Source organism: Haemaphysalis longicornis, unplaced genomic scaffold (assembly GCF_048455015.1).
Source record: "Haemaphysalis longicornis isolate Haplotype H1 unplaced genomic scaffold, Haemaphysalis longicornis Haplotype H1 scaffold_9, whole genome shotgun sequence".
NCBI classification, from domain to species: domain Eukaryota; kingdom Metazoa; phylum Arthropoda; class Arachnida; order Ixodida; family Ixodidae; genus Haemaphysalis; species Haemaphysalis longicornis.
The window spans coordinates 92,767,077-92,794,243 of NW_027526460.1; the positions used below are offsets into that span (position 1 = coordinate 92,767,077).

General features: G+C 45.9%; 1 protein-coding gene across 1 annotated transcript in view; it reads left to right on the forward strand.

Annotated features, from left to right (window-relative positions):
• LOC144153308 (uncharacterized) overlaps nt 1-27,167 on the forward strand; it is a 340,475-nt gene that overhangs the window by 116,319 nt on the left and 196,989 nt on the right. The window contains exons 43-55 of the mRNA XM_077684958.1: nt 1,563-1,700; nt 6,773-6,966; nt 8,909-9,015; nt 9,649-9,757; nt 10,229-10,390; nt 10,754-10,867; nt 11,611-11,740; nt 12,507-12,557; nt 12,662-12,691; nt 13,395-13,523; nt 18,702-18,913; nt 22,208-22,308; nt 25,672-25,768. Coding sequence (XP_077541084.1) covers nt 1,563-1,700; nt 6,773-6,966; nt 8,909-9,015; nt 9,649-9,757; nt 10,229-10,390; nt 10,754-10,867; nt 11,611-11,740; nt 12,507-12,557; nt 12,662-12,691; nt 13,395-13,523; nt 18,702-18,913; nt 22,208-22,308; nt 25,672-25,768 — 1,574 coding nt within the window. The remainder of the gene's footprint in view (nt 1-1,562; nt 1,701-6,772; nt 6,967-8,908; nt 9,016-9,648; nt 9,758-10,228; nt 10,391-10,753; nt 10,868-11,610; nt 11,741-12,506; nt 12,558-12,661; nt 12,692-13,394; nt 13,524-18,701; nt 18,914-22,207; nt 22,309-25,671; nt 25,769-27,167) is intronic.

The window sequence follows — 27,167 nt, forward strand, 5'->3', positions numbered from 1 at the left end:
ACTAATTTCTAAATACAACCATAGTAATTTTAATATCTTACGCGTGTAATTTGTGTGTGCGTGCGTGTGTGTATGTGTGTGTGTGTGTGTGTGTGTGCGTGCGTGTGTGCGGGCGTGCGTGTGTGCGCATGCGAGTATGTGTGGGTGAGTGCGAGTGTGTGTGTGTGCGTGCGTGTTGTGTGTGTGTTCGTGTGTGTGTGCATGTGTGTGTGTTGTGGGTGTGTTGGGTGGTGTGTGTGTGCGGTAGTACATTACGATTCGCTATTCACTATACTCCAGAGAGAGAAAGAGAGAGAGATAGAGATAACTTTTTCGGCTGAGGAAGGGGCTGAAGGTCCGCCCGTCTAGAACGCCTTCCCTGGTTAGGCACGTGATCTCGGGCCCTTCGGCGACCTCTTCCGCCCTCTGTACCTCCGGGTCCGGGCTGTGAAGTGGGACCTCCACCTCTCCTTAGAAGGGATATCGGGAAAAGGTTCCTGGAGGCATGCCCAGATGATAAAGGCCAGATTACTATTACGCATATTCCTAGTGCTGCTGGTGGACACTTGAACAAACCAACGAACGAACGAACCAATAAACAAATAAACAATTTAAAGTTCATAAATAAATAAACAAACAAATAAATAAAAAAATAAAATCCGATTAAAGAAATAAATAAGCAAATAGTGAAACGTTTTTCCACTAAATTCAGCAAGTGCACGTACAACTGCCATCATGTATCGGTAACAGCGCAAACAGTTTCACTATCCCTACTGAGTGAACCGCTCTTCCTTGCTCACACATAGAAACCCTAAGATTTCCTGCATCTAATTTTTCCACTCAATTATCGAACCTTGCTTAACGAAGTCACGGCTATCCTAAGCGGCTCCAAATACACTAGACTCTGGATAATCAAACTAGGATAATTCAAACTTTCTATTAATTTAAACAAATTTCGCCATATTGGTTGGCTCGTTGTCCCTGTATTTTCAAGCCGCTTAATTTTAACTGCTTCATTGTGTAAATTCGGTTAGTTAGCACTTTTCGTTTGTCCTTGCCGGAAAATGTCTGCTGAATGTGCAACTTCTAGCTGCACATTTGCATCCTTTCAGCTTATTGCTGGGATGCGCAAGTTCCTGATCACAGCAGAAAACTCATGGAATAAACTCGTTGTCCTTGCTGGCATCGAATACTTTTTGAACTCTCATGCATAGACAAAGCAGACATCCATTCATGTTTTTTATCAAAGCGTGAATAGCACTCCAGTATTGTGCATGACTATTGTATGATGAAATACCGCTCTATGTGAATGTTTCACTAAAACACAAATTGGCATGTTACCCCGAGTGATATTTATGAGAACTGATAATTCAAACCTCTGATAATTCAAACAAAATCCTGCGGTCCCTTCGAGTTTCAATGATCGCCAGGCAGCTGCAACTGTTTAGAATAGCATGTTATGGGCGCTGCACTAATTTGATAAGTATTAAGCGCCTCAGTTTGAAACGCCAAAACGCGAGTATTGCGTAGGCAGTGGATTTTGTGAATTATTGTGAAATGTAATGTGTGGTAATTTTTCACAGGCTCTGGCGGATCGATCGTATGCGTGTTCAGCGGGGCCATCAAAGAGGGCATCTTACCACCGCCAGGCCTCTGCTCAGCTGCCATTTACACCGACATCTCGTACGATAGCACCAAGAATGCCTTGCACGCCGACGATGGTGAGTGTCTCGCTACAGCGCAACGAATGTACCGCGAGTTGCGACAGCTCTGTCTTGTTAATTGTTGGCAGCTAATTGTACAGATCGCCTGTGACAGCTAATCGAGAACCGAAATGACGCTTTCTTGTTTTCTTGCTCGTTATACCTCGTCTTCCACTCCACCCATTTAGGATCATTTTAACACTTATCGTCTGGCGGCATATTTGTGGTGTGTAAAATATTCTAAACTATGATACGGAACCAAATACACCGTGATATTCATCGAAAATGAAGTTTATTATTTATATTCTCCTCGAGTACGATTCAATACTTATATTCCTCACAAGTTCCTTTTTCTCGTGAACTTTGGTGGCGTAAAGCGTTTCCTGCTAATAGAATTTCGCTTCCAGGAGCAAATTTATTGAAGCGCAATGAGCACGATGTAGGCAAAACCTTTCACGCGGCCGTTGAAATCGCGATACATAATTACGACAGATCGCTTTCGGCTAAAAAATGTGTGACTTTCATGACTATTGATAAGAACATATACCACCTGGAGGTGCCCACATAGCAGTTGGAGTTTTGGGGTGTGGCGGCGTTAGCTACGCTGTCGAAACAATCTCCCGACACGTGCAACTAAAGAATTCGCGCTGGTGTTGCATCCGCGTACCTTGATATAGACTCGTGTGAAGTGATTTCCGTTTAGTGGTCATGGAAGCAGTGCACGAAATACAGGGTGATATGACGATAATTAGAGCACTTAAATTTTTTTCCTTGGCGAAACACTGCTCGGTTCGCGCTGAAACTTCACACCAATGTTGAATTTTGTGGTATATTTTGTTTGACACCCAGAGAAACGATGGTACTTACAATTTTTCTGAAAATAAATAACAATTTTCACTAATGGGAAAATGGCGGCCGATTAGGATGTGTTGCCAGTGCAAGCTGCTGTTGCTGCTGCTGATGATGATGATTGATAGTGGTATTCCCTTTGTAGCCGGGTGATGACGCGTCATCTTGCCAAGAAACAAGAAATTAATATACCCATGTTTTTAATATACCCACGTCGTTCCAAGCTGATCTTGGAACGACGGCGTCATCTGAGGTATGCAGAGCAAAACTGGCGATGTGGACTCGCGCTCCTTCCACGGCAGGAAGGAGTCAAATGGGGTAGCAGACGATTAGAAAACGTGAAAGCAGGTTTTCGGATCGTCTGCTACCTCATTTGACTCCTCCGACGCTAGGAAGGAACCCAATGGGGTAACAGACCATCAGAAAATGTGAAAGCAGGTGTGTAAACAAATCTAACGTTTATTGGCAACAATGAACCATGGGAACATATTATGATTGGTGTCACCTGTTATGCAAGTATTCGTGAGCACCGTAAAATAGTGACAAGAGAGCTTTTTTGATCGTCTGCTGCCTCACGTGGCTCCTTTCTATGGTGAATCCCAATCGTCCTTTTCCCTCTGCATACTCAAGGTGGCGCCGTCGTTCCAACTTCCAAGATCAGCTTGCACTGGCCCGCACGTACAAATCGGCCGCCATTTTACCATAGGCAGCAATTGTTTTTATTTTTTACCAAAATAAACAAGTAAGTACCGTCGTTGCAACCAGTGTCAAAAAAACTAGACCACAAAACGAGACCTTCGTGTGAAGTTAGTGCGAAGCGAGTAGCGGTTTGTTCATAAAATCTTTTAAAGTGTTCCAATTGTGGTCGTAACACTTTGGACAAATAGTTAATGGTGGGATGAGTGCTCGTATGAAAGATCGGGCCATTCAGTTATAGCTAAAGATAGCGTGAAATAGGTCCACCTATGCTGACAAGTACTTACGGAGCTTCTTTTTTAAATGACTAAGTGGAGCTATGCCGTTAAATTGGCATAATCATCGGGCAGGCAATGAGAATATAAAGGTGTTCTAAAGGACGCTTTATAAATGCTATGAAGGACAAGGTCGCGCGCAGCGCTGTTTTAAAGGAGCCATGAAGACATAATACAAGTTGGGTTTATCAGAAAGACTGCTTAGTCCCGATAACAATGATACCAATATCATCGCAATCTTCGAACAAATAACGGAGATATTGAAGAAAACGTGTGAAGCCGTGGCGACACCCTAGCCAATTTCCCGCAACTTTTCCATGACGTCACGGAACCTTGTTTGCGCGATTGGCGGCCGCCTAACTGACCTGTCGCGACAATACATGACTGGACGTCTGCAATGGGGCCTCTGGTGCCATTTGACCGCATCACTGTAATGATAACGTGCAGTTAACGCACTGAAAATTATGTTTTATTGTAGGCCCGTATGACGTCATTCTTGCTCATAACACGTCACTGTGGCGCAAAATTTGAAAGTTTTTAAATCCTTCTTGCTTTTTTTTCGTTAAAAAAACATCTTTTGGGGCTGTAATGGAGCTGAGTGAGATACTGAATCCTAGTTCTTTCAAATAGAACCAAGTTGTATTTTCTCTTCATGGCTCCTTTAAGTAGTTTCCTCCCGGGAAACGTTGTTAATGGTATTAGTAATAAGTAATCGAATATCAAGTTTCTACCGTTAGCATTAGAGGAGCACTGGGCCGGAGTGGTGACAGGCGTGATGTTGCGTATGCACGTCAGTGGGTTTCGTCCTTGAGGAAGGATTGGTGTCACCTGTTCTGAGCACGGCAAAGTAGACTTGTAGACTCGAAGGCGGGTAGTTTACCGTTAGCTTCGCCTTCAGCTTCAAAAAACTGTTCGGGTGAGTCCAAACCATTGCATGTTTCCTGACGTATTCTGTAAGCATCAGCAGCTAACGATTCCTGCTGAATGGTGCCGCCTTTGCAACCTTCAGGTTTCATTTTCAGTTGGTACGCCACTGTCTTTGCACCCGACGAAACAACAGCGATATTTGTGCACAAGTAGAAAGTGAAACGGATATAAAGGCAATACCTTTCCGAATTAGAACTGCTGGCATGCTTCGTACCTGCCAACATCGCTTAGCGCATGGATAGCCTGGGCCACGCTAGAGGCAAAACAGTATTAGCTGTCTGAACCACGGTGTGCTATTTTGATTAAAATACGCACAAAATTGTTTTAAGACGCTAGAAAAAGCGGTGTAGGAATGAGGTGAACTACGTTTCCAAGAGCAGACATGTCAGCGTTTCAGGCATGATCACCATTTGCGTCGTGCCGTGGTTAAAATTACGGCCACCGCTTATTTTCGGAATTGGTGGGTGAAAGCCTGCACGATGAATGGAAGTTCTGTACGACAATCCCGTTTCGAAGCACACGAATAGTCTGCGGGTTGTTTGATTGGGACATGGCGTCCGTAGGAGACAGTTATGGATTTTGTTTCCCGCTGGAGCCGTCTGCAATGTGCTATGAAGACGATTCAACTATGCATGCTACGCGCTCAGAGTTTCCTAATAAGAAGGTCTTCGACGTGTTCGTATTAGGTGGACGTGAAAATTGAATCAGAGAACCTTCGCGTTGGTGCGGATAACGCAACCAAACTTTTTGTACAATCTGGCACTCCTTGATGAGAGAACGTTGATGCAACACACGTCATGTAGGGTGAGAAGACACAAACTTAAACGCGCGCGCTAGGGAGCTTTCAGAAACATGTGTATTAGAAATTATGATGACTGCATTAGTTTGCTCTTCCCATCTTTGCTTAACTGGGCAGTTGCCTGTCTCTAGAACATTCCAGATAAGATGTTAACACCAACGTGTTTTATGCCGAGATCCACCAAGATCCCACTGACGTCATATCCGTCACGGAAATGACATCGGAAGAAAAAGTTGGATTGACGCGGCTACGCCGGTATTCGAGCCGCGAACTCTTTCGCCGCAACGGGAGGTACAAAACGCGCTCGCAACTAGGCTATGAACAGACGCGTAAATAGGACGGCGAACACGCCTTATATCCTTCACTTCAGATGATGCTGCCGTCCAGGAGAGGCGAAGCGAAGTAGTGCATCATGGCGCTATTGGGCGCCGACAGTTTGCGCCTCGATGCCAGCGCATACGTGTACGTGTACGCGCATTGTAAGCTGTGGCGAATCCTGTAAGGCAACGTTGCCGACTTGAGAATGCCGCGGTCGTGACACGGTCCGCTGCTCCTTTCGCTGCAGCGGACCGTGCGTTCACCAAACAATTGGATGACAACTCGTTTGGTTTCGTTCGCACGGATGGGTTGGGAGCGCCTGTGGTTTCATTCGGATTTACAGAATGCTCCGGCGCGTGCAATCCATTGTGTAACGTTGATGAGTATAATTGTGCCATACTGACGGAATATAAATAGCGATGTGCAAGTTCATATCGATGCACAATAAACATACAACTGCTACGCACATTTCACTTTCCCGTTTTACCGGTTCCTATGAAAGAGGGATCAACAACATTTTTTTGTCTGGTTCCTGTTATCTACCACAGGACGGGGTAACACGCTAACCGACCGCCACATGCTATAAAAGCCATTTATTTGCAACCTTAGTACTCTGTATGACCTCTCGTCCTGATATCTGTTGCTTGTATTTGTATTTGTACAGTCTTTGTATTTTGACCTGAGGTCAGAGGCATTTAGAGCCCTTCCTACACAAAGCCCTGCGAAGTCCTCTGCTCAGCCGAGTGGAGGGAGGAAGTGGAATGGAGGAGGGACTCAGAACATGGCCCTCAGTCTCTTCGCCACTGCATTTGCCCACTCCCCTCTGCTTAGGGGAGGATTCCGCAATGCTTACGCTAGAAAAAACGGTGTAGGAATGAGGTGAACTACGTTTCCAAGAGCAGACATGTCAGCGTTTCAGGCATGAGCACCATTGGCACCGTGCCGTGGTTAAAATTACTGCCACCGCTTATTTTCGGCATTGGTGGGTGAAAGCCTGCACGATGAATGGAAGTTATGTACGACAATCCCGTTTCGAAGCACACGAATAGTCTGCGGGTCTCCTCCAATGGAATCTTGAGGGGAGGAGCGACTGAGAATACCAGCAAAGCTATTTGGAATTCCAGCGCGTGCTTCTTTCTGTGGACATTTTCAGTTTAATTTGCTCTGTTTTTTTCGGCTCGTACATAACTAGGAAACCTGTAGCATGTCATTGTTGCCCTTTGCAGAGGATTCATTGCATCGCTTTGCGACGCTATCGAGTCACGTGAGACTAGTTGGAGCTGGATTGGCAGCCGCTGTGATCGCAACTAACGAACCTTTTGCAATCGAAAGCACGTCCTGGATTCGGATGAAGGGTCTAAACACGATGGCAATCCTGACACAGCGATGGCCGCAACCTGATGTCCGTCGTTTTATCAAGGTGAGTTGTAACGATTTTCTACGTGTCTTTCAATATCAATTTTGCTGAGAAACATATCGGCACGTTGTGTCAGTATGAACGGCGGAGAACTGGACGAGTTTGTATACATTAATAATGATGCAAAAGCACAAACTACACGGGAAAAACGTAAAGGACCACCTGCCTTCTCAGGCCTTACGTATATACCGCGCACCACAAAAAAAAAAAAAAAATGTCGTTCAAGTGTTGCGGAGATAGGCAACTTTGCAATTAAGCAAATATACGGAGGGGTGTATAATGCAGTTAATCCGAGTGATTTTTATTAACGAAAGCTTTTGAAGTTTTCCTAATGCGCGCGTGTTTGTATGTATGTGGAAGAACTCCTCCGTATGATTTCTCCACGCTTATTCGAACAACCATTCTTTTTACACTCAAATAGGCACGCGCTAAAAAGCTTTCAGAAACATCTTGAAAAACATTGCTATGACCTCATTAGTTTCGCCTTCCTGTCTTTAACTGGGGAGTTGCCTGTCTCGAGAGCATTCGAGCTACGATTATTGTTTTGTCTGGTGCACGTCTTCTACTACAGGACGGGATTTAGGTACAGTGTACTAGAAAGTAAGGTGTGTCGTCTCTTTTGCGATGAAAAAATTGTATGGAGCAGAGGCGTTCTCCAGAGAACTCCTGTTGTGACCAGCGCCACCTACAAGTTTTCAAATCAAACTAAATATTACGGGTTTTATAAAACTTTATACCATTAAACAAGGAAATAAGATTATTTAGACCATTAAGTAAGGATTAATTTAACACACAAAACTTCTGAAACAAACTCGTAGGCAGCGGCCGCCGAGGGGCGCTGCTTACAAGAGTTCCTCAGCAGAACATCTCATCTCAAAAGGAACCCCCTAACCGGCCCCGAACGACACACATCCCTTTTAGTACACTGTACGGTCTACTACGAATGGGCCTGTGCTTTAAACTGCACTGCAGTTTAAGGAACAGGTGCTTCTTTGTCTGTTTGCTCTGAGGAAGCGCTTAAGTTTGCGCTCTTACATTAATATAAATGTGTCAGTATAAAGTGTATTTTGTCAGCGCTTTGGCATATTTACTTTGAAAAATCTCCTAAGGTCAACCGCTGTGGTGGCTCGGTGGCACAGGCGCTGTGCTTTCGAGCCCAAGGACGCGGGTTTGATCCCGGCCGCTGTAGCTGCTTTTCTCATGGAGGACAAAACCAAAAATGGCTCTTTGTCGAGATTTAGGTGACCGTGAAAGATCACGAGGTGGTCAAAATTAATCCGGAGCCCTTCCATGCGACGCGTCTCGTAGCCCGCGTGTTGCTTCGGCGTACACTCGTATCACTGGTGTCATTGAATCCTCTTGTATAAAGCCTGCCAATGTACCAACCGGGCGGGAGCTCCGAAGGTAGTCAAAAATTGTCTTTTGCCCTTAAACTTGCACGCGTTTTAAGTAAAACCGGGGGGCAGAGTTTTGCGCTTATGGTTAAGATGGCAAACATAAGATGCATAGCCCATACAACAAAGGCTGCTTGCTGGCTTCTTTGAAGCATTGATCTTACCCTTTTGCATTACCGCGAAAGGGTTCAGGTTAATTTTTCTGGAATTGTTTTGTTACTTGCAATCTTGTTGCATCTTTGTTTTTTATTTAAAGGTACACTTTAATAAAATGTGGCGTTGTTTTCAGGTTTAAATATTCTACGCGGTAATTGGTTACGTACTCGTTGGCCGTGAGTTTTCGCAAGAGGCTGCCACTAGATTTAAGGTGGAACTTCCTTATAATTTCTGTATTTTGTCGCTTTACAGGCGACGCTGAATAACCAAATTACGTTGATGTAACAGCCTCTTAATTTGTTTGTCAAAATTTTTCACTCTTTGACCGTCGTCGAATTTTTGAGTTTAGCTGTCGTGATCTCGCTCATAAATTCCCTCTTGTCTTCTCCATGCAGCAAATTCGCAAAGTTGAACAGATGAGCCGAGCCCTTGGGAAATTATACATCATTCTAGGAATACCGCCTCACAGGAAGATCACCGACTTACTTTTCCTGCAAAAGGAGTAAGACGTTTTTCTTGCCATTGTAATAGCTTAAATTTCTAATAATTGGTCTTTGATGAGCCCCCCCTCCTCAGCAAGAAAAAAAGCTATTGTCAAGAGAGATATGTGCGCTTCTCATTTTGAAAATGAAAGCAATCGTTGTCGCTATATTATGAAAGCAAACGGCCAACCTAGTTCAAATTTTAAAAATGGGCAAACTATTTTAGTTATCACAACTGGTTGTCTGTCGGCTCGTATTGTAGGCGTGCAACTGCCTTTTCGCCCTTGTTCATTTTTTTTCCACAAGAGCGTATTCTTACTTAGCATCTGTGTTCCTGAAGCGGATGCTGTACAATACGAGCCTTAAAAAGGTAAAAAGGGCTTAGTGTCTACTCGCGACTTTTGGTAGTTTCGCCGCCAGCGAAGCGCACTTTCGAAGGTGGTAGGCTTTTCTAGTTCAGTGACATGCTAATTGTATTCGGGCCTTCATAGCCCATGGCCTAGCTTGAAATAGTCCTGTGAGGCTGAAACAGCACACTTAACGGCCCGTTCTTTATTTTTCTGTGTGCGTTGAAAGATTCGAGGAGATAGGCCGCCCTTTAGTGTGTAATAGAGAGGGACCGTATTGTGATGATGCATTCAATTTTCCGATAGGCACGTAGACATGCTGATATTCATGGGCCATCACAAGTTGGGCGAGACTCCATGTCACGTCATGCATCCATCAGGATCTTCAAGAACTCAAAGCCCGCTGTCTGCCTTGGTACGTTCAATTCTGTTTGCTCGGCATTACAGCAAGGAATGCTATTACTTTGGAGGAAACTTAGTTGATTTACAAGAAAACTGGGATGCCTAAATTCAGAGAAACGCTGTCTACTCACAATCTTCAGATTCCCTGCTTATTGTTTATACACGTTTGAGTTCACAGCAGAATTGTGAATTTTTTAATCTGAAGGCTCGGCCTTGCATTTATTCGTCTCGGCCTCGATTTCCCTCTTGCCTTTACACGCTGGCTTTCGTTTTTGTTCTACGATGACAACCGCCGCACTGCACCTTTACAAATCACCATTAACGCGCCATTTTTTCATTCCTTCAAGAAATTTCCAATTACTTTCTGTACTATCACTGCTCCAGTCCTCTGTTTCTATTCCTTGTTTTTCACTGTTTCGCATGGTATCTGAAAAAAAAAATTCGAATAAAACGTGCCCTGACTCGATAATTCTCTTTTTTGCAGGTTGAGACGGCGAAGGTTATGAAGACTCTGTCCGCACCCTTGCGAAACGCAACAGAATTGTGCATATCTTTGAACTTGGCCGTGCTGACCTTCACACTTGCCAGCAATACGTTTAAGCTTGGCAGTAAATGCCTGGGAGAGACTGCAGTCAGTTATTCTGAGGTGAGCAGTTTGAGTTGACGGCGCAGAACTAAAAATGTGGCAATAAATATAAAAATTGATTGCGATGCTGAGGCTAATGTATACATACCGTCGTTTGGGTCAATCTAAGATGGCTATCTAAATGCAGAAAGAGGCGCGGCTATAACAGGGATATACTTATTGCCTGAATGGCTTTACCTGTTTTAAGGTAAAATCTTGAAGGTTCCTTTTGTACTACGTGTAAACCTGGCATTTTTTTTTCAATTGTAAGCCATGTATTGTCCTAGCAATGCAAGTGATCGTCTGTGACCTGCTATTCTGCATGTGGCCTTACATATAAAGATGCAATCACGTGCAGACACTCTCGCCACTGGTCTTTTGCAGGTTTGTCCATCGTTTGGGCGTCCCGATATATTTTATGACAGCTCCCTTTCCTGTTACAAGCAAAATGCGAGCCACATCCAGACCTTTGAGAATGAAGACACCTTGAAGATGAAGGTAAGCTTTTTATTGACATGCGCAGTTTCTTAGTTGCACTGTCGGGCTACCCAACTAACAGACCAAGGTGATCACCTCCAGCACATGTTCACTCGATGTGTGCACCTCTCCTGGGCTAACATTCCCGCGATGTTTTTGCGCATAGAATTAACTCAGGCTTCGGTTCAGAGCCTAAAGCGAACCTTCCGTTCTCACATGACATGCTTGACGCAATCGCTCTTTGCGGTGTTTCACTTCTTCTAGGGTAGTTTTATGTGGACTCGGGATGTACCAAACTTAGCTAGTTATAGGCAGAACAGGAAACTGCCTGACTACGAAGGCCCTAAAGCAATGCGGAACCGTGGGCCCATAGGCCAAATCAACGCCGCCTGTATAACGTTGCCTGTCGCGTCAGCTGCTTCCCAATGGGAGCAGCTGAGACGCCTGAGGCATGTCTGCCGGTCCACTAGGCGTCCAAGGAGCCCTAAACCCAGAGGTGTCAGACCGCCACCTTGCGAAAGCTCGGCGAATCCTGTAAATCGTTTTGTAAAGTTTGCGCGAAGCGCTGTTGGCCTGCGGACAATACTGAGAATGGAGGCGTGCCGGAAGGCTAGTGAGAGGGCAGGAGAGAACAACTGGACCGCGGATGTTTTGCCATTATCACCGGACGTGCTAGAAAATGTGATACAGGTGGCGTTGGTTAAAGTTAGTTTTGTTTTTATTTTTTGCGGTTACTGCAGTATAAGCACGCGTAATGGTTTCAGGTGGAGTTCCTCAAAAAGCTGCTGCCGTCCTTGTGTGTGGCAACCTTCTACGCCGAATATGAAGATTCAGACGGAAGGTGTGAAAAGCGAGCTGCATTCTCACGTCTTGTCGCCATTCGGGAGAGCTTGGGTATGTATCGTTGCCACAAATGCGACTTGCGCGTCTTTAGGGCGAAGCTCTCCTGCAGCCGTTAGCTGGGCTTCGCGGCGTAGGCGTCCTCGTAACCGAGTGACTGAACGCAGCCGCGACGGCCGAAAGAAAACGGAGAAGAGCGTCTAGTGTAAGGTCAGGAAGAGGGCGGCACGCGTGGCTATTGCGTCATCTCTCACTGCCTCCCCATTTTCACTCTGGTTTCACGCGTCCCCAAAGAAGCGCCCTCCATGCCTCTCCCTCCCCAAACGCTGTTTCGTTCGTCGCCAATCCAAAACACGTGACGTTCGCGCGGGAGGTTCAAATCCGATTTGCGACAACATGCTCTCTGCTTCCCTTACCTAGCTAATCCGAACCACGTGAAACTTACCCGGGAGGTTCAAACATATTTTGCAAGAACACGTTGTGCGGCGGCGGCGATGCTCTGCGAGATAACAGCAGCGTAGCGCGCGCCGCCGTGCGTTGGTTGATCACGGGACCACTTGCTGTCACGCAGCAGATATGCGCCGTGACCGATAAGACAGCTCGCGCTGCGCCTGAATTTTGCATTAAGGAGTATAGTGATCGTGGGTGCATTTTTTCTTTCTCGAGTCTTCATTGTATTCATTTCTAGGATACTTTCCGATCACTGCTGATAGGCCTCAAATGCTTGCGTGCTTCGCGGTAATTTTGCTATTGCGGTTTTGTATAGTCGATGAGGAAGTGGTTTTTATCACTCTTAATTTTCGCATTTTTCCATGACCAGACACGGAGGTACAAGTACCTAAACCCCAAGAAACCGTCACAACGGAACCGCGTAAGTAATGATCCCAACCCTATGGCGAACGTCACATGGATTTATCATTAACACATGCCAGCAGAAGTGGCCAGAAGGCGTTGATTGGTTTTCGTTTTTTGCAGCTCCCCCGCCGACTTTGCCTGAGTTGCCAGGTACGGCCACTCACCTATTTGCCTGTTTTTGTTGTGTTAATAAAATCTGCAGAAAGAATGCGAACAGTGCACCCATGAGCCCTGAAAGGACACTGAGGAAAACACAACTTCAAAAATTAGGATGTTCTATTTCGAAAACAGTACAATGCCAATATTGACGTGAACTTCAATCATTCAATTTATACAATTAAAAAATGAAAGGGGCAACTCACAACCTATGCTCCCCTACTGTGTTTGTGAGGCTATAATTATAACTGCGCAATTAGCTCAAACAGCCAGATGAACTGAGTTTTCTAGTCTGGAAGGAAGAGCTCATTGTGTGTCCAAGTTAATTTTGTGGCGATAAAGCAATTTTGAAAGAGCTAAGGTAAAATAGAGTACGAGTGGCTGGTACTCTGTGCCGTGCTTTGAGTGGCCCTTAACATAAAGACTAAAACAATGCGAAGAATTTGCGGCCGCTTCTTTATCAGAAGTGAATGAGATTTCTGATCGCCTCAAGTAGTTCGAGTCTAGCCTCTGCCATTGCCTTCGGGAGCCCGGCAAACAGGTCATGGCTACTTGAAGTAGATTTGTATAAAACCATTTTAAAGACAACCATTGCGTGGTAATTATTCCACAATAAAGAGATAACCCAAATGAGAGAACCGAGGGCACTGTGTAAAAGCCATGTTGCCGTAATGTTTGTCTCCTGTTTTCATGCCAGAAAACCTGCTGTGCGTCCTTTCCGAGGCATCTCTGGGCCTGGATTCTCTTCCCCCCGGGCTGTGCACTCACGTAATCTTCACGGGCCTGTACTTCTCGCGGGAAGCCAAATCGGTCGTACCTCGGAATGGTAGGTACTGTCGTTTATAATGATGCACAGTATTTTGCCGCTCACTACTTAGTGACAAAGCGCGGAAGCGTGACAAGACAGTCAAAAGAACGGGTAGTGGTGTACGTGTGGCAATATTTGAACAAAAACAAGAATAAAGCCAATAAATAATTTTTAAAGGAGTACTGACACGAAATTTTTATGTTACGTTTTTTTCGCTGCTATGCGTGCCTACCAGCCATCTAATCATAGAATGACAGATTAGACGGTCAAGCGCAGCGTAAACATTCATTTACGGCGTCGTTTATTCGTGCCAGTTTCGGTTTCGACAAAAAAACGCCGAGCGGCCGCCATGACAGCATGTATCACATGGCGTCACCATTCTTGCAATATCGCTGCCTCGCTGGAAGCGCGCGCGAGCGAGCGCACGCGCGCGCCCAGACCAGCCGAGGTCTTCGCCGTCCCCACAGGCCCGGGCAGCATGACGTCAGTCCCAAAACCATGACGTGTACACACGCCCGAGCAGCGCGCGCCAACCACAGCCAGCGCGTCGGCTTCGTCACGGGAGCCCCGACGGCGGCAGTTTGGGGCACGTAGCAGATGATGTCACGTCGGCCCGCTCTGGGCTTTCTCGTGCGGGCGAAGATTAAAAGGGATTTTAAATATGCTTCGCTGAACGGTTGCTGTTGAAACTTGCTGGGAGATATCTCCTGATAAAAAAGAAGCGTTTTACATAGTTATCTCAGCTTTGAAACTTCGTGTCAGTACTCCTTTAGGCACAAGGGAGGTCGAGGTTTGAAGTAAAAATCAGCGCGTGGCGTTTTTTCCTTTCATCCCTTGTAATACGAGCAGTTCAAAATGCGGGGACCGTAAGGACGGAGACTACCTAAGACTATAGTTGATTGTTTTGCGTACGGTAGCCAAGATTTTCCTGAATTATGTCTTGTCGAGCAAGCAAATTTTGCGGAGGTAGGCAATTAGGAATAGCTGCAATGAAATAACGTGGTGAAATTGATACGATTCGTACGGAAATGCCATGGGCAGCTATGCGAACACTAGAGTTCCTGTATATAACTAGCCTAGGGGAGCTGAGTTGCGCGTCCATCCGCCATCTTGAGTTAGGTCGTGCGGGAAAGCCACCTGTCTCGCATATAGGAGCTCCCGCCGAGCCGCCGCGCTAGCGGCAGCGGCGAGGAGGAGTGGCGAGGAGGGGTGCGGACAAAAGTTGGCGTGCGATAGTCGACTGCTTATCAACTTAGCGGCCGCCGCTGCCGTAACCGCCGATGCTCAATGGAGCAGATCTGACTGAATACGGTATCTCGTACGCAGCATTGTAAGCAGGGTTTCCTGTCGAACTGGAACCCGCGGCGTGTGGCAATGAGACGCGCAACTCTTGCGCTACGCGATATACAGGAACTCTAGCGAACACTGGAACACTGAGCCATCTCTTGTGTAACTCTCGCAACAATATGACAGCATTTCAAGTAAATTAATCATGAACAAGTAACGGCCCCCGTTTTAACATTAGACACTAAACACAATCAGAGGCGCCATTGGAGTGTAATATGGGCAAAACTGGAGATATCGTACGCATTCACCTGACAGACGGCCGTGCGTATCGTAGTAATATGGATAAGATTTAGAGAAACACTTTTGTGAAAACAAAAATTGTAACGTCCGCAACATTTACCTATGTATCCTGATGAGGAGCTACGGCGGATAAAGCACGGATGATAGCTTACATAATATCGGACTGTCTAGATATTCATAAACGTCCTTTCGTTTTACACTTTGGCAGAACCCCACAAGTTACATAGAAATATTGTTGTCGTTACGGCGAGCTGTTTTATTCATCCTAATCCACTTTCTTGTGGAATAGTGCGCAGGTTGCTACGTTTTCGACGTACTTTTGGAATTGTATTGTCATTCCGCTTACTGCGAAACGTTTCGGCGGTGAATAAACACATTGAAATAGTGCGCGTGCAATCCAACACAGATGTGGCTCGTAAGGTATGAAAAACGCACAGAACATCAGGTTAAAAATAAAAGTAGACCATGAGCACACAGGGGTATATGCTGTGCCGTGCCGTAAGGGCCCATACTTATTTGTGTATGACTGTTTCGCTTGATGTAGTAGTGAATTAGTAGTAAAGGTTTACTAGTAGTAGTAGTAAAGGTTTATTAAAGCAACGGAAAGGAAAAAAGGGTGTAGGATGCCTCATGACTGGCCCGACGCAATGGCCCCAGAAACCAAGTCCCTCTGCTGGGCCGGGTCCGAACTTGTCAGCTGTGTCCCACTGTTCAAGCGTAGAGGATGGGGATGGTTAAGGCAGTTGAGACAATAGTATATCAGTTGGAATGTGGGTTACGGGGTGTCGCAGTGTTGGTATTTCCAAGGGCGCGTTCTGGTGGAGGATTACGTGATTGTAGTGTAGGTATCGGTACGTCTGAAGGTGGCGATAGACTATGGCTTGCTGGTTTGTTCTGGTGGGGTGGGAAGAGGGGTGACGTGACGAGGTAAAGGTGTAGGGAGGTAGAAAGGCGTATTATCGAAGAAAATTTCGAGGTCGGGGCCGTTCATGCGCCGTGGTGGTATCATTTCTCCATCGGTGGAAAATTCCAGGTAGGGCACTGCTCGGGCTGTGGCGTGGGCCGCTTCATTCCACTGAAGGTCTGGCCGGGAGTCCAGTTTATGGTGACGGTGGTCTCGTCAGGTAGACGTTGAAAGAGACGTATAGCCTGGTGTGGGCTAGACTTGCTTGGTAGTGACGGAATTCCTGCTACGAGTCCGAGAATATATGGTACTGTGGGGAAGCCGGGCAAAATGACTTTCAGCCACCGGCGCGGGAGTTGCGCCGTTTTCATCGCTTGGCTTGCTCGGAGAAATCCGGGCACGGTACCACGTGACTAGCTGTGCGTTCGTCCAGCGCAAGAGAACCTACTAAGGGAGGGCTTAACGGCAGATACGTGAGCAGTGTGCTGGTTGAGTTTACAGTACGGAAGAATAGTCAGGAAAGTACCGTCTTGCCGGGTGCTTTGCCAGAGCTGGCGTCCCTAGTCTGGCCGGAGTCTGTCCCTTGATGATGGGCCGGTTCGCCTGTGTGTGCGTGCCCTTCAGGGAATGCGAAAAAATGGAACCAATAATCGAGTAGAGATAACCGGGAGGCAGTGATGTTTCGTGCGGGGAATTTTCCCTTTTTCGGGGAATTTTCAGGCGTAATTCTGGCCAAAAGGGAAATAGGCAATCTTTAATAGGTTCAGGGAATTTGGGAGTCTTGGAGCAAAAAGAAAAAAAAATGTCAGTGAACCAACTTCGCATCGTTCATTACTTCTTTTTCTTTCAAAGAGTTCTAACACTTCGTCGGATATAGGGTCAAATACCCACAGTCGTGCTAGCGCAGGCCACAAGCATCTCTGAACGCTTCCAATACAGCTCATAAAACAGGAGGGAGCATAGAGGAAACTCCGTGAGAGACATCTAGTAAAAGGTGAAGCTGCGGCGACTGAAGGCCTGGAGCCTGTTCGCAAGCATTCCTGCGCATTATACGAACAGATGATTGGGTGGGGGGTGAGGGCGGCTTAGTCCGCATGCTGTCAACAAGAGACAGCGGCCGCAGTTCCGGCGCTGAGCTAAACATACCTCAATTACCCGACAACGTTTCGGTCGTTTTCATACGGGCAGTTTCAACTTAGAGCTTTAGTGACTTTCTTTGGAGCTTTAGTGATTTTATTTACTGTAGCAAGAAATTTATTCTTGTCTGAGCCAGTCTGAAGGGGTTACTTGCTGCTCGAATGGGTAAATGCCCCTTCGAGAAGCAGGGTACTCAAGAACCTCTTCATTGTGGCTCAAAGAGTGTTAAATGTCACCCTCATCTGCCCTAAAGAGGAAGAAGATCGCCTCGCAGCGCGAGCGCGCGATCTGGTTGTGTCAGCCATTAAAAAGAATGCGAACGGTTCCCCGGCCCCTCTCGTGTTCACAAAGACTTTTGTTGGAGCTCAAACAACGTCGCCCTCAAAGGGGAAAAACGCATAACCGAAGTAGGCGGTATGATGAAGAGCGTATTGCTTCTCACAATCTCCCACGTAAGTAGCATATCGTCCAGAAACAAAGAAGCCTTGTAGTTAGCAGCAAGTACGATTAGTTAATTTTAGTAAGAACCGCAGCGCAGGTATAACGGCTAAAATTGAGCCCTTGAACGTTTCCTTGCCGCGCACCGGGCCCGAATTCGATCAAGACGAAATAGTTTCTAAATAAAACACATTCCTTGTCATTACCGAGGCGCGAGTTCAGAGGAATATGGGAAATTTGCGGATTACCGGCGAATTTAAAGTGTTAGCTTGTTTGGGTCTCTTTGGCCTCGTTCGCCTTGCACCATAAATCCATCAAACCATGTTTTTTTGAAAGAGTAAGTTTGTCACCCGCTCACTTAAAATTACAAAGCCAGTAGACATACAATAAGTAGCACTTATCTAGCATCTCACGTCTCCAGGTTGAGGGTGTGAGGTAATGTAATTAGATTTCGTTCCTAATACGTGTTCGGAGTAAGAGAAAAAGGCCGATCTCAGCGGCCTAATTTTTCCGATACAGGTTCCTATAGCGCAGTGTATCAGTGTATTGCGCTTACTTGGGTTTAATAGCTTGATGTGCTCAATGTCGCGGATGGCGTACGCTGACTGGAAGAAATAGAAATTTTCCTGCAACAAGACAAGAACACAAGGCTACAAGTGAACTGTTAGGCTTGCTTCTGACGTCACCACAGCCTTTTCTGGGTTACTGCTCTCAGCTTTCCAGTGCTACTCGAGATAAGACCAGATCACGATCTTCCACTGTGCAAGACGTGCTTCAAGATTGCCGCTACAGTGACTTCAGTGCAAGCTATGTACAGCCTAACAGGATGGAATGTATATGTTTAGGTATTTAGCTCTGGTAAATGCAAGTAAAACCGATTGGTTTGAATCAAGCAAGATTTCTGAAAATGTTCTGCTGATGGGTGCTTGCTTGAGGAAAGTATTTTTCACCAATTGTATGTTCATTGTGTAGAAAGTGGACAGGCCAAATGAAATTACATAAGTAAACGTTGGTTTCGGGCTAGTAGGTGTAACATCGTGTTTTTATGTTACGTCTGTTTCTGTAAAAGCCTCAAGCACAATTCCCTCAAGCATATTGAAATCAAATTTACTTTTTAACATTTATTCCAGCCTCAGCCTTCGATGCGTTCCTCAAGCTAAAAAACCATGCAAGGCTGTATGCTGGACTTTCGATGAATGACCTGTCGACTTTTAGAGAGCCTTCAAACGTCGAACATTTCTCGCGTTTTGTCTGCTCGTGGCTAATGAAGAATGAGCTGCAAGGGCTGGCAATGATTGAAACTGCCAATAGAAACTTCGATCAAGCATACGGCATTACCAAGGTATGTGCACTTCTCGTGTTATGGTTACTCAGAAATGCGTGCCGAAACAGGAATTCTGCGTACACTGCCAAGTATCATACAGTGCTTACCCAATCTGGATATACCAGTAAAGCCGCCCTTTGGAAGTAGAAATAGGAGCTTTTCATCCCACACACAACAACTTTGAAACCCTGCTATTCTATGTATGGTCGGAAGAAAATTCTGTTCTCCGGCCGTAAGCCGGGTGCGGAAAGCCTACGGAGAAAAGGCTGTAAAACATATCCAAGACAACTGCAACTAGCGCTAGGAATTTCGAACCTAAGCTGCCCGTCGGTGACCAAAAAAAAACGCACTAAAAACAAACGTCTTGAGTGGTGGGCTTTGATTGAGCGCAAATGCCATACTGTGCTTTTCCACCTCTTATTTGGTGTTTTGAGCTGCGACCAGGATTAACTAATCGCGTTCGCGGAAGGTAATGAGGCCATAGTAGATTGAATCATTTGGATATGAACGAAGTTTCGCTTTATTGTCGCAGACTTACCCTGTTGTTGGCCCCTGGCTATTTGACGTGGCCGATACCAAACAAAACGCAGAAAAGAGCGGGGCTTTGTGCTGCTGAGCCCACGGTCGCTTGTTCAATCCCAGCCTCGACGGTCGTTTTTTTGCCGGAAGCGAAAAACGCCGATGTGTAGAGATCTCTGTCCACGTTAAATATCCTAATGTGGTCAAAATAATCCGGAGGTCTTCACTACCGCGCGCTTAGTAGCGCACGTGTAGCTTCGGCGCGTAAGACACTCAGCAAATTGTACTCTTGTGACCCATAACAGGTTTCTCTTGAGGAGTATGACCGAACAGGATGCAAGCACTGAGTGTATACTACTGACCCACCATGCTAACCAAATAGGCAACCCTCGCAAAGCGATACGCGAGGATATTCGAAACATTTTACACGGTTGATTCATTTATTGTAGGGTTTAACGCGCCGACGCAACGCAGGCGATGAGGCACGCCGTAGTGGAGGGCTCCGGATTAATTTTGACCGCCCGGGGACCTTTAACCTGCGCCGAAGTCTCGTACACAAGCGAGTTTTTGCTTTTCGTCTCCATCAGAAAAGCGGCCGCCGCGGCCGGGAATCGAACCCGTTACCTCGTGATCAGCAGCGCAGAGCCTTAGCCACTGAGCCACCGCGGCGGGTATTAGATGCGACGCTCAGAGCATCTCTTGTCGGCGGCCCTGTCCTTCCTGCGTGCGTCTGTTGTCCGCGTGCGTCCGTTGTTGTCCGCGTGCGTCCGTTGTTGTCCGCGTGCGTCCGTTGTCCGCAGCCACTCTCCCGCTCTCCTCTCCGATAGCTAACACTCTCTCGCGAGGGGCATTGGCTTGGCTTGGCTTGGCTTGGCTTGAGTTGGATTGGATTGGATGGGATTTGGATTGGGTGGAATTAAAGTGGATTGTGTTGGATTGTGTTGCGTCATAGCCGCGGCAGACGCACTGGCGCCACCGCGTGCCCAGGTGAGAGCGTGTGCGGCCCAGCGTGCTCTCACTCCGCCGGTGGGCGGCGCTGCGCGCAGTGTTGCGCATGTGCAGTACTCTCTGTCTCTCCGCGGTCTCCTCTCCTCCGGGCGCGCTGCGCATATAACAGGTGTGCCGCACTCCGGCGGCCTTTCGGTCGACGGTTGCTCTCCGTTGCCCTTTAACCCCCCCTCAGCGTCCCATCACACCAGGGTTCCCGCTAGGGTTGGTGGGCGTAATTTTTTACAGGGTTTCACGTGTGGGCTGTGCCCCTGTGCACACAATAGCTCTCCAGGTAATGAGCCTTGTTTCGGGAGTGATGTAGAAGTCTGATGATCAAGCTATTTTCGCCGTCTCCCTTCCTCTTCCTCTGGTAACACCATTGTCATTACTCTAGCCAATAACTCTCCACAAAATATCCCTTTGGGGAATTTTTTTCTTGTCGGCGTTAATTGTGCACCATCTTTTAGCAAAATGTTCTGTCGGCACACTGTAAACGCAATAAAATTGAACCTTAATGGGCCCTTTTCACTGCTTCAGGCGTGGTTGAAAGTATTGTTGCATTGCATAGGTCGTTTGAGAATTAAGCGGCTATTTAAATTAGGCAGTACGATATTGCTGTCCGTGCGTACCTAACCGACGTTGCCCTTTTCGTCAGTCTACCCGTTGACGATTCGCGAGTTTGAACCGCATAACAGACTTGGTGCTGTTCGTCACATGATCGCGTAGAGTAGCACGAGCTCCTCTGTAACGCCACCGCAAGAACTCTGCACAATCTTACACTCAAGAAGCATTCATTGTTGCCATGGGCAGGAACAAGGGATAGATGGGGCGTCGATTCTGGAATTGCATGGCACGTAAATCTATAATTATATATAGTAAAATTTGTGCTAATGACATTTACTTCTGTTCTCGTAATCGTGCCTAACCAGTGCAGGGAAGCAAACGTGTAATAATGTATTATAACCAAATCGCGTGTAAAAATGTTGAATTAGTGTCGTTGTTCCGTCTCTGCGTGCTACATGAGTACTGTTGTCTGATGTAAGGCGTAAAGGGGGCTCAAGTTGGAAAGCGCATCTTTTTTTCCTCCCGCCCCCTCTGGTATTATATTTTGCACTGCACAGATTGACATGCATAGCTTAAGCCGACTCGCTCAACTTTCCGTCGTGCGGGAAAATAGGGAATATTTGGACCTCATCTCATTATACAACCAGGACAGATACTAAGAATTTTCTTTTCAATATCAACCACACTGTTAGAAGTGTAGAAGTACTAATGGCCGAGCGGTAGGAAGTCACTACCACGAACAGGAATAGGCCATCAGGCCCGCGAAAGACATGAGAAAATGCTGTGACGTTTGCCCAAAACAAACTTTGTTTATTTTCACAAACCGGCCACTCGCCGCTGGGCCAGCTATGCACGGCTGAACACAAAACTATCAGCGCCGCGCTGGCGCGGTGCACACGAGCTAACATTGAAGCACATACAATAAAAAAAAAAATCCGTGTGCTCTAAATATTCAACTCTCGTGCCCTTATAGCAGTGTAGGAATAAGTTATTAGTGGATGTTATATTTATTTTCTGCTTGCGCTATGTTGCTAAAATTGAAAAATTAGACTCAACTGCGCACACTGCTTTACCTAGAAAACAAAATATGTTAGGAATGTTCCTATCGTCCAAACAAGCCTTGCTTGAAGTCTGGCACCATTTCCGGCTGAGATGTAGTTTTCTAAAGAAATAGTTTGTGAGAGTTAGTCAGCGCAGTGCTTTACAACGATGTAACGTGGCTTTATTATTCTCTTCAAGGCGCTGCGCTGGCAGTTCATGAGCTCCAAGGCTAACCACTTGCAACTAATCTTCGCAGCACCTATACACACGATTTCGCCGACAGTGATCAAAATTGCAGAGTAAGTAAAGAACGTCAATTTTCTATTGAGAACCGCAAGCCATATATTCCTAGGCGGCTGCGGTTGTCATAAAAAGGCATCGTTGTTTGGCTTGGTTTTTATTCATTTAACCGAATCCCTAACACACTGGAGAGTGTAATGTCGATGACTACTACGGGTTTTAGCGAAGTAGGAATGGTATACAACTTAGCCCGTCTGTCAACTGGAGATCGCTTTCATCAAAATTTTGCGTAACACTTGGAAGTGTAGTGGCCTTAATAATACAAGTGAGCAGACCACGGCACATTACTTTGAAAGGTCCTACCAATCTTTGATTGCCTACAACAACAGCGACTAACTGGTGATGCCAAGCGAATACCACGAGGACCGTAGTCTAGGCTAACAAGGCTTAAAAGAAACGAAGGCAAAGGCTGTCACTTATGACAGGCTTTGCCACTAAATACAAAGATTCTAGAAAACCAACTCTACTTACGGGAGCATGGTATAAACTAGTTATCCATAGTGCATGGCTCATGCCAGGAAATCAATTAGCAACGCACGGCAGGACGACATTCTTAACTAATTTGGTTATGGGCTTCAGCTCGAAACAGTAGAAACGGGTGCAGCATGGTGCTGCAGGCAAAAAAAAATCACATGTAGATCGAAGCGAAAGGATTACTTCTGCAAGAGAGGAGGCAAGGAGTGGTGGATCTTTGAAAATCTGTCACGGTGCTGTAGGAATGGGGCTAACCGCTTTTTAGGTCACTTCAGAATGTGCACATTCCTAGTTGCATGATTGGAAAGAAGATGGTGGTCTTAAACAGTGGATATCTGTGAACTAGTTATCGCAAAGTTATGCGTGGCTACTTGGCGTAAAAATGAATGGTAATGTGGGAATGACATCTCAGTATTGCTTCAAAAAGGAATCGTACACTTCACGATCGTAGCGTATCCTCATTAGTCGGCTGACGCTGCAGTACAAAAGAACTGTACAAGGACGATGCCCCCTAAAACTACAGACAAGCGCCACAGGCCTTCAACACCATGCTGACGCATGTCCTGCGACGGCCACTGAAAGTGGCAGTGGAAGGCCCTCTGGCCACTACCTACTCCAACGAATGCGTATTGAGGGTATGCTAATCGCCTATTGCAGTGTCTCGATTGTGTGGTGCAAAAAGCGGCAATCTCCTTGCCTCCTTTGAGCAATGACTTGCTAGGGTTTAATTTCAGTGGGCTCGGAAGCATCAGGACACCAACATCGAGGGGACTAATACCCACCGTGTACCCTTATTAGTGTGTGGTAAGGTTAACGCGTATAACCTCTACATGGCATGGTTTGGTTATACACAGCGGCCACGTATGCCACAGCATTGTGTATGTGTCACCAAACTTCCCAAGCATACTTTATAGGCGCTATCAGATATTGCTTGAAAAAGTTAAATAAACTCAACCTTGCTTTCTTCTGCCATTGTGTTAATATTAATTGCCCATGACTCCGACCCGGTTAAAAATAAGCTTTCTGCCCGATCGATGTTTCCAAATAGAATGCTCTCTGGCAAAAATGAAAGCAGTTTGTGGTGTCAATAAATTGCTGTAATTTTAAGGCGCTGCTAGAATATAAATGAGTAAATCGGAAGTGATCCGGAGGCAGTTCTTTAATCTCAGTACCTTAATGTTAATCAATTGCGGGAGTTACCAGTGTGAATTGTTACCGCAACAACAAAGTGAGTGCAATCAGATTTTCGTCTCGTAAACAACTTTTTGCTACCACTGTCACTAAAATAAGTGGTGCACGACAGGATGCTTACTTAGGCGATAGCTTATCGAGGAGAGCTCCGACGCCCTATCAAAGGGGTCATAGGAAAAATATAACCTCGTCACATTCAAAGGACTACTTGGTCCGAATAGCGATATCAAGCTCAACGCGGACTTCAACGTCCGAGTTACATATCAGGAAAACAGATGCCGTGCCGACTCGTCAAGATGACGTGTCAGGAACTTTTCTGCGCGATTGTCGGTCAGCCACAAACCTAACACCAAGAAACATTGCTACATCATTGTAATGCTGCATCTGGGTATGCTAAATCATATAATTCGAGTACTAAGGTGAACTTAATAACAATAAACTATTCGTTTAGTATTCCCCTATTGTAACTGTGCTGAAGTTGTGTTGTACGGGATTTGAGTGGTTTTCACTTTTTATTAAATCACTTTTCTGGGCTTGAATGGAGTTAACTGAGTTGCCAAATCCTCATTCCACGAACGTAAAGGCAGTTGTGTTTTGTTTTAATAATACTAACCCCAAGAAACATGACTTCACCATTCAAATGATGTTTCTAGACGAATTCTCGTCAGCGCGCTATTGAGCACGTTAGAATTCAAGTGACACGATCTAGCGTAACTAGAGGCATCCCCGTAATTGATCAGTCATGCTTCTTAGCGTTACTTTTGGTCGGTGGCCACGAATAGTACAAGGTCCTGGGACGTCATGAGGATCTGTCAAGAAAGTGGCCTTTCGAAAATGGACAGCGCAAAACAAGGGGTGATCAGCACATCTTTCAAGAATATAAAACATCAGTCATGGTCTCTACAACATCGAGCAAATCAATGGCACTATTTCTCATGTGTACTGTGACGACGTAAATTATCTGTACCCAAGGTGAAATGCGTTCTACCCACACGCACACACAAACGGTATAGGTGAAGTTCTCCTAATGGGGCTTTGACATGCGAAGCATGATTTTACAGAAATTTTGTGCGCAGAGCTCATCTCATTATATCTTCTGACTTGGAACATGCGATTGTAACCTACGTCGGACGTCAATAACGCCACCCTTCTCGATGATATTGGGCTTGAGATAAACTGAAGATCTTTACCGTATTTTGGTGCGTATAGCCCGCACCAAAAATGCGAATATTCGACGGGCCACTTTGCAGCTTCACCGCAATGCGCGTTGGGCCGTGATGCCTGTACAGGAGTAATAGCGACTAAGCAACTGTTATCGTATTAACAGTGTTTATTTTGCACCAACCTGAAAAAATGTACCTATGTGGCAAGTCATCTAGTTGCGTAGTCAGCTAGACAATTTTTTTGGCATCAACAAATGTGTAATGTTAGTAGCTTTTGTCCATCTTTCTTTGCATAAATCATGCGGGCAATACGCATGGATATACTTTTTTTATTCGTCGACGAAAAGGGGAGTGCACGTTATTTGCAGGGGCGGGTTATACGGGCGAGAATAAGGTACCTTGCAGTTTTTTGTAGCCCTCTCATGTACATTTAACGCATCATGAAGTAATTCTCGTACTATGCGCATGATTGTTTGCTAGCTTTGCTTCTGTTTCAGGAGGTTTTGAGCATAAATTATACATTTTATATTGCAGTTTTGTCAACTTCCTGGTGTTCATCCGACACACGGCAATGTACGAAAGTTGTGAGCCGCCAACATTGCTTGCCAACCAGTACGGGAAACGGGACCTGGTATGGCCCTTATTATAATAGTTCAAAGTCATCTCTTTACAACAGAGTCTCCGGTAATATTATTAGAAATAAGTACGCTTCTATTGTTTAGGGCAGGGTGATTAAACAAGGACGGTCAACCGTGCCTTGCGAAAAAAGGCTCAACATGACACATAATCACCATTGCAATCGGGAATGCAAAAATCTTCAGAACGGAATATTGAGGTTGCACGAATACTTAAAATAAAATTAGGGAACACAATGGTGATTGTTCAATATTTTAACGCGAAGCGTTAGGGTCCCATGGAGCGGAAGTGCCAGCGTCGTCGATTGCCCAAACTGCGCCCAGAACGTTTTCAGTGCGGCCCCGCGTATTTTTGCTGCACCGAATCACGAAGGGCGAGGAGATTCTTTTTCAATAAAAATCCTGCCCATTATGCTGCAATTTTCAAGTGATTAAGCCACAATAGAAGCAAGGACAAACGAGTCCACAGGAAAATAGTTAGTCGTGCTGTCTTGCTAGAAGGCAAATGGCCACCTCCGCCTCCCCTCTTCCCCCTGTGCAAAATGTAGCGGTACTTTATTATTCCAGACGGGGCCACCTCGCGCGTACGCGTTCTGTTGTATGACCACTTTGTGCCAGTGTTTACACCCCGTGCAGACAAGAGGGATCTATGCTGAAATCGCGCAGGTGATTAAGTTTGCTAGTTAAAGCAACATAGGAGATGTACTCTGCACCGGAAGTACGATAGGAGTTCCACCCGCGATTTGACAACCAGAATAACAAGAGTACCAGAGCGTTGCCTCGGACGGTTAGCCTATGGGAGCTGAAAGCGCTCTAGTGAAGTGCTTTGTTAGTGAGGGGCCACATTCACTGTTTAGGGTATTCAATATTTTTTATGATTTTACAGGAACTGTAACAGGTGTTTTTATTGTATACGAAAATTTAGGGATGTAGTGTCAATGGGGCTAGGAAAAGAGATCTGTACTACAGGTGACTAGATCTGCTGAGGTTGTGAAGTCCAGGGTTTAATCACTGCACTCACCGACTGACCATGAATATCAGGGCCATGAGTATTTGTTCACATAAATGTGTAGGCAAACGGCCCATCGTGGCCCACAGGTCATTTCGCTGCTGCAGTAACAAGAACTAGCGCCTTTGAGTTTTTAGGTCCTACGGGTGCGTCAGTCGTGCTCGAAAATTGTTATGCACGTGTAGGGACCGCTTGCGTCAGCTTACAGTGAGTAAGTGTTGTTGCCTTTGCCTGTAAACGGGTTCCATCGCTATTATTGGGAGCACCGGCAATTTGAACCATTCCGTTCCTTTCTCAGTACACAGTACTTGTTTGGAGGAAGTGCTTGTGAAGAAATCTGCCTGGTTTGATGGAGGCCTGCGTTTTACGAAAGAAAAAGTTCATTG